This window comes from Nannobrachium achirus, assembly GCF_963921795.1.
Source record: "Nannobrachium achirus genome assembly, chromosome: 5".
Taxonomy (NCBI): domain Eukaryota; kingdom Metazoa; phylum Chordata; class Actinopteri; order Myctophiformes; family Myctophidae; genus Nannobrachium; species Nannobrachium achirus.
In genome coordinates this window covers 21,164,905-21,176,956 of record NC_137814.1, presented here as the reverse complement: position 1 = coordinate 21,176,956, position 12,052 = coordinate 21,164,905, and the positions used below count along the sequence as shown (strand labels likewise).

Genomic DNA, 12,052 nt, shown 5'->3' with positions numbered 1-12,052 from the left:
TAGGATTAAAGTGGTTAATATAAAAAAAGTTGCTCACAAAAGATTTGGAGGAATCCCTAGGGGTCCCAGACCCCCTGTTGAAGAACCCTGCTCTATATAGATAGCCTACATTTCCATCATGATAAACCTACGTATGTAAACTCACACCTCTAATGTGAGGATTAGAGCCTGTGGGGGAAAATAGCTCCTTTATTAAGACTCAGTCGTTTATTCTTCATCATACCCAAGTGTTGCGCACCAAAAATAGACGACCTACAATCTCAACACTCTGAACTTGTAGGTCCTCCATTTTCGGCGAGCATAAATAAATTAGGCTTAAGGGCTTAAGCAATTACACTTCAGGCTATTTACCTCCATTTGATCCCATCTCCTCCAGCACATCATACAGCGCCATTGTGATTGCATGTGACTGCAATGGTGGTGCAATCCCCCATCACTTCATTTAGCTTCAACAGCACCATCACACAGTAGAGGGCCAGCTCATTTCCATTTATCGAAATCCCATTTCTATTCCATCTGCTAACTAGTCACCTGTGAAACTAGTTTTTAACCATGGCTTGAAGGTGGAAGGCTTCAGACATCTACCCACTGCCTTTATTAGTGTTTATCCCCCACCATAAAAACCGCTGGAGGGGCAAACACTGCCAGCGCCGGTCGTTACATTGTAAAACACCATGGCAGGGTGGCCCATAACATTGGGCGCAGAGAAACTAAGTGTGTCGGCAAAGAATTAAAAAATAAATTTCGCCCCCGTCTAATTAAAAGAATTTGTGCAACAGAACAGGAGCAGGAGAAAGGGACACTGTCAATGAGGGGGAAAAATACACCGTTACAATTCAAAAGGCACAATTACTGACACTATGCAATTAAATAGCACTATTTATTTTAGACGGTGCCATTCGCCACTAATAAATGGTGAACATTAAAGGGAGACAAAGGGAGCCCTGCATTTCTTTATCTCCGCATGCCAACAGCTGGGGGAACAGATGACAGAAATGTAAAGAAAAAAAACTTCTGAGGGAATGAGAATACAGTATGCTTTCAGAAAGAATATATTGGTAACATTTTGTATCCTAAAGGCAGAACAGAGTAACATTAGCAGGAACAAAATGAAACACACACTCTTCAAAAAAAAGACATGAACATTTTTTATTGATATCAGGCTATGGATCAGAGTGAAATGAACGTAACACTTTTGGGGACGTTTTTAACTCAAAGCAGGCGATGCTTGCATTTTTACCAGTAAATAATAATAATTAAACCTTATTTATCACCAGATTAGCAAAAACACTACCATAGAAGGCTTAGCGGCCGATCCCAACCCAAGCGCTTCCTGATCAGCGCACGTGCGCAGGACACGGTTTTGCGCAGCGTAAAACAAAGCCCCATAGAGAATCCATGTAAAATGGCGGATGTTATAATCGAATGGGGCTCCGTTTACGCACCGCTGTTGGAATATAACGTCACAAGGTCCGAGGTCCGCACACACGATGCGCTCGCGCGCCGGTAAGTTCCATTAACCCTTTGATGGCAGCCAATGTGTTAACTTGAGGCGTGTTCTGGTAGCACAGATAACTGAACCCAACCTTGCACTGTGGGGCAAAAGAAAATCTAGACTTTAACTTTAAACTAGTCTGACAAATGAGTGTTTTCTACTTATAGCTTGACACCTCCCATTTAACGTGAAAACATAGCGATACCAGAAACCCAACCCGACTGCTTAAACAACCCCCCCTCCAAATCTTCCGTCTACGCCCCCGTTACGCCTGCTCCTTGTACTGCTGGTGCAACATGAGGACGTCCTCCTGTGACACCCTGGTCCAGCCCTCGCTGTGGACGTGGTAGAGGTTGACCTGCCCACCGCTGTAGGCGTCGCGGTACGTGGCCTGGTAGATGGCGCGGCGGCCCAGCTCGCACGCCTCCTCCACCGTCAGGTCCTGCCGGAGGCCGGTGTCCACCACGCCGTAGGCGTACATGGAGCCCGAGCCCACCGCAAACAGGTCGCCGCACACCCGGTTCCCCTCCGAGTCCACGTAGTACAATCCTGTTGCGGGAAGGAGAAGAGGGAAAAAATTGGTCAAAAAGGCTGGAAAGAGCACATGGCGAGTACAGGGCGGTGCTATGGTGTGTTACAGCAGAGGTCTTCAACAGGGGGTCCAGGACCCCTTATGGGATCCGCAGTCACTACAGGGGGTCCTCCAAATCTTTGAGTGTTAGAAAGTTTTTTTCCTCCTTTTTTATATTAACCATTTGAACTCAAGTGTCCATATTCTGACAACTTTAGCCAAAAATAGCAGATCTACAAGCTACAAACTAAGTACAGAGCAAGGTCAAGTTAATTAAGTATTGACGGTTCAAGTGGTTAAATATCTGAAATTGACATGAATCCAAAATATACTGAGGATAGTGCTGTCAAACAATGAAACTATATGGAATCTCTGAAAAGGTTGTGGGGGTCCCTGCTTCATCTCTCGCTCAACTAAGGGGTCCTTGGCCTGAAAAGGTTGAAGCCCCCTGTGTTAGTGTTTCTCAAACTTTCAAATTTAAAGGTCTCCCTTTAACTCTGACAAGTGTACACTGTCAGAGATACTGACTTGTATGGGTCAATTTAGACCTCCCTAAAGGAACCCACAGAGTCCCTGGAATCCACTTTGAGAACCACTGGTGTGTTAGATGAGAAAGCCTGTCCCCCTTCCTCGTAGGCTCAGGTGTTGGGCGGTGTCAGTAGGAAGAAAAACTGCGTTGGCGTATATTTAAACGTCCTAGCACAGGACATGCACCACACACAAGTTTTTTTTTTCCTCCTTTTTTTTAACAAGCTCATGCACAAAAAGGACACGAACGTGTCCTCCAGAGGAAGAACAATAACAGCTGTATCCTATCCTCTCCTGGTGAAACAAGGCCGGCAGATATGAACAGCTGCATCCTATCCCGAAGTAAAACAAGGCCGATGGCGCAAACCTGCTGACGAGGCATGGGGGCCACACTACTGCCGGCCCCGGGGCCCTGCTCCAGGGCATATTGATCTCCTGCAAACACACCCCAAATTAACTATCGACCTGAAACCTGAGCCGAGCAGGTGACCCTGCCTTACACCTCGGGGAAGGAAGGAAGCTGGGAAAAACCCGACGGAATACAAGAATGTGCTCTTTTTCACAGTAAAAGAAACTCCTATCTTTTGACATTGGTACGGGTACAGACCAGCGCGTGCACACAGACACACCTGCCCTTACATTTACTCGAGCCTGACCGATGGCAGGTTTTTGTCAGATTCTCCTACAGACCACAAAGTAGTGTCTAAATCTTTGAAAAACTCCCCATTTGAGAACATTTAACTTAACTTTATTTTATAAGTAGATTAAAATTTCAATATTTTCATATAGAAGTAAATATAAACAAAATGTATTTAACCACTTACAACATACCTATACAAAACTGTTCAAAGATATCCCGTAGAGCTGCCATTTTTGAAAGCATCAATATCAGGATTCAGGACACAGCCGCAATAGTCAAATAATGGCCTCAGTTGGGCTCTAATATTTACACCAGAACTTATCTCAGCCCCACATACAGTATACACAGATAGTATGACACATGCAATGTACCTACACCTCCTATATAAAATAAACGCCCGTGATCACGCACGCTCCCACGTGCCCAGTTTGCTCTGGGCCATGCCTTCTGGACGTGTGCAAAACATTTTGTTCCATGCCATGACTAACTCACAAGGCCCCATTGCAGTCTGACGCAGAACAAGTGACTAGTGGCACCGGCAGCCTGTGCACTCGCCCACAGCACAGCCTGCAGATGGTGAACAGGCAGCCTGCGAAAAGGCATGTTTTTTTTTCAACGTCGTCGAGCAACGGCAAAACCTGTGAAAAATGAGACTCTCGTGCGCCGTCTCATGACACACGTGAAAACGGGGACACACACACAGCCTCAACAGGTGGCCAAGCATATACAAAAAAGAAAAGCATAATAAAAAAATCCCATACGTCCCTTAGCTTGCTTTGCTGTTCAGTCGCATAGAACAGAAACATCCCTTCGGAGGGCCTTCAGATTGCACATCATAGGTAGCACAGTTTCCCCACATAAACCAGAGGCAGTATATTAAGAAAAAAAGCCTTGTTTTTCCACTCTCCTTTTTTGTTTTACAGCTGTGGGGAGATGCAGTCACTTTCAACTTGCACCGCGTGTCGTTAGCTCACCATTATAATGGCTCAGCACTTGCCTGTACACGGGGGGTCATTTACCAATTTGGGGCCTGTCTGCTCCTCTTGAAAACTGTGAAGGACTGGTTAAAAACATAAATAGGCAGGGTGAGAGTTCTAAATGCAGGCTCTCGTTGGCTACCGGCGGTGAGAGGAGGAGGATGAGCACTCTCCAGTCGGGGAGGAGGGAGACTAAGTGTCGTTGCATCATTGGTGCAACCACGCACCCATCCATCCATCCGTTCCGCAACACCTGAGGTTTTGTAGAGCCCCCCCAAAAGTGGTATTGCTAAGCAGGCTATGCATTACAAAGCAGCAGCAACAGAGAGAGACAGATAGATACAAGGCAAGTGGGCACGTCAGCGAATACTTCAGGGGTAGAAATTCATGAGGCCCCACATTAAAGCAGAGGTGACTTCATGGATGGCGGAACATTCCAGCAGTGGCAGGCAAAAGGCTGCTTCCACTCCATCAGTCGAGTGACAGGTGGTTAAAGAGGCCCCCCCCATCCTCCCCCCACTCTTCTCAAACATCAGCTTCTGCGGCTGGCTGGCTGGCTGGACCGACAGCTTTCAGACAAGAGCTAGGTGAGGCTCAGGGGGCAACGGATGGCTGGCTGGCATCAATAGGGGCCTGTGCCTGTCCATCGCCTGCCCTCTCACCGGGACACACGTGGCTGGCTCCGGAGTGAAAGCAGGGCAGCAGTTTGAACACGCAGCAGGAAAATAGAGGGGGAAAAAAACGTCATCGCATCAAGATGCCACCTGCCTGCCTGCTGGCAGATGTTCTTTCGCTCACAAGGGGAGCAGCTGTAACACATGCGGTGACCTGTGTTTATCCGCATGCCTCTCCACCGACGTTATAGGTTACCCTTATGCTCACTTCTTTTCTCTCTGTTCTTTGTAGGGATTGCTTCCCATTTGGGGTTTACCCTCAAGGGTCTTCAACAGGGGGTCCTGGACCCCTAGGGGGTCCTCAGAGTTACTGCAGGAGGTCCTCCAAATCTTTGTGTGATTTCTTTTCCCCCTTTTTTGTATTAACCACTTGAACCCTAGCGTCCGTCCATATTCGGAGGACTTTAGACGAAAATAGCTGATCTACAAGCTCACAACGTGAGCTTCTAGATCGGCTATTTGCAGTAAAGAGGTTTGGGTGTAGAGGGGGAAAAAGAGCAGACCAAGTACAGATTGAAAGGTCAAGTTAATTAAGTATTGACGGTTCAAGTGGTTAAATATCAGAAAACACAAATTGATATGAATCCAAAATACACAGATGATTGTGCTGTCAAACGCTGAAACTATATGGAATGTATGAACAGGTTAAGGGGGTCCCCTGCTTCATCTCTCTCTCAACTAAGGGGTCCTTGGCCTGAAAACATTGAAGACCCCTGGTCTACTTTATCACACAACGCCATTTGACAGGCCATTTTGTGTCCTCGCGTCAAGCGGCAGAGGGCAGTGCGCCACAAGTGCAGAACAGCACACAGTCATGTCTCCCACAGCCAAGTTGCTATTGGGCTGCCAGCCACTAACCCAGCCCTGATTACTAGTGTCATATAGCATTTAACGTTATTACTTACAGCAATATTTGTCAAGCTCCTCAGCGTGCCCATTATTAGATTTATCCTGTGTGCCACATACGACACTCCATCAGGGGAATAACTGCTCTTGACATGATTGTAGCTGGCTAATGAGCTTCGCTCTTAATCGCGATTGATTTCATTTACACGACATTTACCTCTCCATTCAATCACCAAGCATTGTAGAGGCCAACGCAGGGCCTCCCGCTCCTATTGAACCTATACCGGGATCATTATATCCCCACGATTGATTGCCCAGGATTTAACACGTGTCATTTACGTTTGCTGGCAGTCCAGGGGACCGTTATTGTCCACACGGGCCAACTCTGGCTTCCGAACAAAGCAGCCATCGATCACGGTGTGGGCGCCAGCATTATGCATGCGACCCAATTGTCCAGGGCTAAGACCCTAACGTCCATCATCGCACTCTCTCTCGCTGGCCCGCGGTCCCAGACGCATCGATTTCCCATTACCGTGTCACTGTGGCAGCCTCTTTAAGCACACCTCACCAGATGTACGGCCTCTCTGACTGCATGGCATCAACACAAAGAGAATGCTCAAGGTACAAACTACAAAGTGGCATTACCTGTCAGAGGGCCTGTGGTGCCATCTAGTGGGAGAACACCACAACTGCAGTCTACATTTATTTTATCTGTCTACAGCTGATCTTTTTATGAGTACATTCTCAAAATGCAGGGTTACAGTTTCCGAGTAACTGAAGTTCAGCTGAGATTGATCCAATAAACATCTAGAGTATCCAGACAGTAAAAGCTCTGTTTTGTCACATATTGTTAAGACTTAATTAAGCACTGGAACCCCGGCATTCCTATTCTGGGTGGGGAAAATTGCAGATCTACAAGCTCACAATGCACCACAATATAGAGATTTAAACAGAAGAACGTAGTCCAAATACAGTTGCAACTGTGGTCTGTTTTACTAGTGGTTAATGTGTGGACCTCACATTTTGGAACCAAATTTGAATTCTGCTTCATATTTGCATAATCACAGATGATCCAATAGAGTTCAACCACATTTATACATGAAGGAACATCAAAAGGAGTTCATGAGTCAGTGGTTCTGGGCACACAGCAGCACAGACAGATATTGCAACTGTCTGGAGATAAAGCAGAATTATTTAACCACTTCCAACATGGCGTCCCTATTTTGTGCCTTAATAGCCAAAGAAACTTGCCGATCTGCAAGCTTACGACACGTTGTAAACTTATATACAACCCATTATATTAAACGTGTTAATACCGCTTTAGTGAGGCTCAAATATTTGAAAGGTTGAAAATGAAGATGGTCAGTCTTTGTAACGAGATACAGTACAACTAGCAGATATTCTAGTTTAAGGGTACACATTGTAGTGTATTATTATTTTATGCTTTAACTAATGAAAAACAGCAGATATACAAGCTCACAGCGCGGCACCGAGTGCCACGCTGCGAGCTTGAAAAATTGTGAAAATTAGAATTTTGACACGATTCTATAAGTGTCTTTTGAATCCTTCTAAGGTTTTTTGGAAAAACCTATGTTTCTATGTCGGCAATCTGGCCAGCCATCGAATGGAGCTCAGTTAGTCTGTCTTGAGAGACTACTATGTCAGTGGTTCTCAAACCTTTTCATGTGAAGGACCCCCAACATGATATTTATTTGGCCACAGACCCCCATCAAAATATATTTCAGACAGCTGATGTACAGTAGAAGGGGTTAAAATATACAAAGGATTAGTCTTTAAAAAGGCTTAAAATAGCCAATACCAATCATTTAAAGTACGCTTTGACTGCACGATATGGGAGAGCGAATCGGGACATCAATACAATTTAATATAGCAAGAAAGGTTTATTTTCATACAATATTTCCTCCAGGCTTTCCTCATTTTAGGTGACGCTAAAATATGCTCAGTTCATCTCAACGTGGGAGGATTACTGCAACATATTATGCGACTACTGCTGGGTAATGATGCCTTTCTAAATATTGATATTCAATATAACTCTTGTTAGAAAACTGATTGAGACCAAACTGCTGTATATCAAAAAATATATAACTTTCTTGCAAGCCGTATTAAACAACGCCAGACACTTCATAATAAAAATGAAATCATTGTATTCTTTTAACAGTACAATGAAATAGCAAGGCAGTCATGTTCCCCTTTTTTAATGTAGACTTCTGTTCTTGTCCTAATTTCGTGTGTGTGTGTGTGTGTGTGTGTGTGTGTGTGTGTGTGTGTGTGTGTGTGTGTGTGTGTGTGTGTGTGTGTGTGGTGGTCCACATAATTTGCGTGCCTATGTGTGAATGTGCGTCAGTGGCCAGACTCCGGGTGTAAATATGACAAGCGCTTTGAGTGCCCATGAGAGAGAGTGCATGAGGGACTGTCTGAATGCAAATGAGGCAGCGTGCTCCGTTCCTTTCAGACTCCTATTCTTTGACAGCCATCTCCCAACGGCAAAGGATCCTTTTAGGCATTTGTTTCAGTAATTGGGTTCTCTTTATCTACTTTTAGGACTTGTCCCTACAAAGAAAACTCCTGGGGGAAACACTGTACATGTGATAATATAGATATACATTTCATTTACCTGGCCCTCTCTTGTCCCAGCCACACACCATGGTTCCCATGCTGAGGCCCATGCCTTTGTACTGGTAGACCATGTTGGCCAGCAACTTGGAGGCTGCTGCCACAGAGATGCGTTCCTTGTTGCGCAGCTCGTAAATTCGACACTGGCGAGCCAGCAGGCGCTCCCAGAAGCTGCAGTCAGCAGCGCCTCCGGCCATGGTACCCAGGAGGTACGGGTTGATCTCTATAACCTTCTTCACTGTCTGGGAGGCAATGTAGGAACCGGCTGTAGCCCTGGAGTCCACCGCAACGATGACACCATGCTGGAACTGAAACACACAACACAATAGTGGCTAGTCAACAGACTGCAAAAAGACAGGAGGGGGAGTATATGTTGGTAAAGTAAAAGTCTAAGAAATAAGAGTTCAGAGAATAAGTCACACTAATTAGATGAGTGAAATGGAAATCCCATCATGACCAGGGGATATATTGGGACTTGTGCTGTGGAGTACTGTTCATCAACTAGCCGCAAGCAACTCAACAGACTATCCTATCTAAGTTGCAATTCCTTCCGATGACTGACAGCCCCATTCATGAAACAGAACTTTTTTCATTTATTTTTTTATAATCTTTTATTGTATTTAATAATTTTAATTTCCCCTAAAAATGTATAGAAATAAATGAAAAATGTTATCGAAAAACACAGCCTGCTCACATATTCGGAGGGTGTTAGGCCTAACAAAATAAAACTTTGGTTTCCGGTTGGCTGTAATTTTTGGGCTGAGTAGGTAAGGAATTTATTTTATTTTATTTTTATTTTTTTATTTTCACTCCAAATGCCAATAAAATCATCTGGGTCGCACGTATTTAATAGGGTCGGTCGCCAACCGGAAACCAACATATTATTTTGTTAGGCCACCAGAAAAAAGGACAGGTGTTTTCATTGAATCTATCATGGTTAAAATAGAGTTTGAAGTTATAATGGGTTTTTAATAGGAAGGTCCTGGAAGGCGGAAAGTGGGGGGAAATTAATATCAAATATCTAAATACTGAATGAAGAAATTCAAAAACTGTCCTGCGTGTTCCCAAAAGCCTGATTAGACAATAAAATGCAGTTTCATGAATGGGGCTGTCAATGGAGGGGATTGCAACTAGAGGTTGGAATTACATAGCTTCTTGCCGACCCCTGGGTTTCAATGCCAGGGTAGGGAGACCACATCCAACTACTGCAGTAGTATTTTTGTTATTATGATGTCAAGATGCCTAACATTTTCTGAAATAAAGTATTATTTGTTAACATAAGTTCCAGATTGCAGCTTTAATGTCTATACACATGTATCTTACTTGGTACTCTAGATCAACCAGTGGTCCACGGCTCAAATGGTGAATAAATAACGGACCTTGATATGAAAAAGGTTCAAAACCACTGTTCTAGATTAGAAGAAGTCGAACAAAGTTTTAACAGAGAGTGACAGGGTGATTTGTCTGAGTAGCAACCCACGTTTGTGATACGACAAAACTACCAAGCCTTCAGCCTTAATTTACCACTTTAACAGCAGCTAAATCATAGTTAGGAACCAAGTGGACCTGTGGAAAGGCTGGTCGACGGTTCGAGGCTCCATAAAGCAGACGGGTCCATGAGTACATTTGGGGCATTTTATTTACCTTTCCAACACACAGACAGTTACCAGCCGGCGACAGGTACAAACATAAATAAACACTGGCCAAAAGTAAATTTTCCAAAATTAGGAAACTGAAATTAACACTTGAAACTAAACTAAAGAAAAACAACAAAACAGGAACTTGAGACCGCTATGCCTCCATGAGGCCCCTGGTAGTTCTCCCCTGATGCTGTCTCTTGCTAGCTTCAAGCCAGACTGAACTCCCCTCACCTGCAGCATGCGCATGCCTGCTCTTAAACAGCCAGGTGGGGCAAACCAAGCACCAATTAAGTAAATTGCATCAATCAGCTCAAACAAGGCAAACCATGCCCATGAGTTGATCTACAATTACCTATACTTTTTAACGTATTTGCATTAAAGGTGTCCCACTGAGCACGCCGTCTAAAAGTGGTCTAATAGACGTATAGATTTGGAAATTTATTAGTGGTCTAAACTTAGACTAGACGACTAATAGACTTCTAATAGTCGTTTAGAAGTCTATTAGTCGTCTAGTCTAAGTTTAGACCACTAATAAATTTCCAAATCTATACGTCTATTAGACGGCGTGCTCAGTGGGGTATTCAGTGATAATGAAAGTGGCCGGGGGTCATCTTGTCCCTTACTAGCCTTACAGCGTGGAAATGTTTAGTTTTTTATAGATTTTTTACACCATTATAATGTTCTCGTTTCGATCATTAGACCCAATCACTGAATATCGGTAGGCCTACGTCTCCAGCTTCAGGATATGTATGATACTGATTTACTACAAGACTGTGGCATTGTATGAGTTCAGTAGTTTACAATTTAGGCATTTAGCAAACGTTCTTAATTCAGAGCGACTGTGGTTCTCAAAACCTTTATTTTGACCATCAACACTAAACATCATAACATAACTACGGCCATACTCTACCCTGATTGGTCGAGGACTGGCTGGCCACCTCTGAAAACCAAATCTAGCTATGCTCGTAACACAGGCCATGGTGGAAGTCCTTATATGGTTAGCACACATTCTAGTGAGAATGAATGAAAAATGTACCAATTATATTTTTATTTGAATGAAATACAATCACTGAATAAGTGAATATACCTTTAACTATTAGCATTAACTTAATTATTACAATAAATATGTCAGGCGCCAAACACATACAATAAATAAATAAATACAAAATAACCAGAACAGACACCCCTCAGTGTGTGCTTGACCCATTTCCAATCAAGAGGATTGCCAGCACTGCAGAGGAGAGACAGGTGACCAACACATCATTTAAATTCAGTGACAATGAACCCACATACACATATTTAAACTCATTCAGTTAAATGTCCTTTGTACAAATATGTGCAACACAATTGAACAGTCACTTCCAATCCAGCTGGTTGTCATTGATCAAGTTGACTCAGCTGTGAGGTGTGTGTGTGTGTGTGTGTGTGTGTGTGTGTGTGTGTGTGTGTGTGTGTGTGTGTGTGTGTGTGTTCACGGTCCTTGATTGTACAAATGGACCCGTTTGGGTATAGTGTGTCAGTGTACAAATGTAAACCATTTGTAAAACATTGATTCTACAATATAAATTGGGGTCTCGGAGATAGAAATACCATTAAATGGGGGTCCGTAGCTTAATGCATCTCAAACTGGGGATGCCTGAAATTAAAATGGTGGTAATCACTGCTAGGGCTTAGTAGAGGGCATATCTTTTCAAATGGGGGTCCGCGGGATAATACGTGTCAATTTGGGGGTCCTTGACATGAAATGTTTTGAGAACGAGTGAATTAAATAGTCGACGTTACGGTTAAACCGAGCTGCTGGATAACTTTAGCTTGCTTACCTTGAAGGCTAGCGTGGTGGTCCCATGCAGAAACTCTATTTTCCTCTCGATTCCTTCCTCGTCCGACGAGTTGAGTGAGGTTTGGACTGCGAAGCTGAGGTCTTCTCCCAGCGACGCTCTCACGTGGCTCTTTCCGAGGACATGGCTGAATCCGAAAGGTTTATGGTTATTATCAAATGAAAAATCCGCAACATCACTCCCCAGCACGTCTAGAAGCGCCATCTTGG

General features: G+C 44.0%; 1 protein-coding gene across 1 annotated transcript; it reads right to left on the bottom strand.

Annotated features, from left to right (window-relative positions):
* Positions 1-1,124: 1,124 nt before the first annotated feature.
* psmb5 (proteasome 20S subunit beta 5) lies at positions 1,125-12,047 on the bottom strand (the record flags this gene model as incomplete). Its single annotated transcript, XM_080725460.1, has 3 exons — positions 1,125-2,044; positions 8,367-8,673; positions 11,826-12,047. The coding sequence occupies 3 exons, from the start codon at positions 12,045-12,047 to the stop codon at positions 1,761-1,763; spliced, it is 813 nt and encodes a 270-aa protein (XP_080581586.1). The 3' UTR covers positions 1,125-1,760.
* Positions 12,048-12,052: the final 5 nt, after the last annotated feature.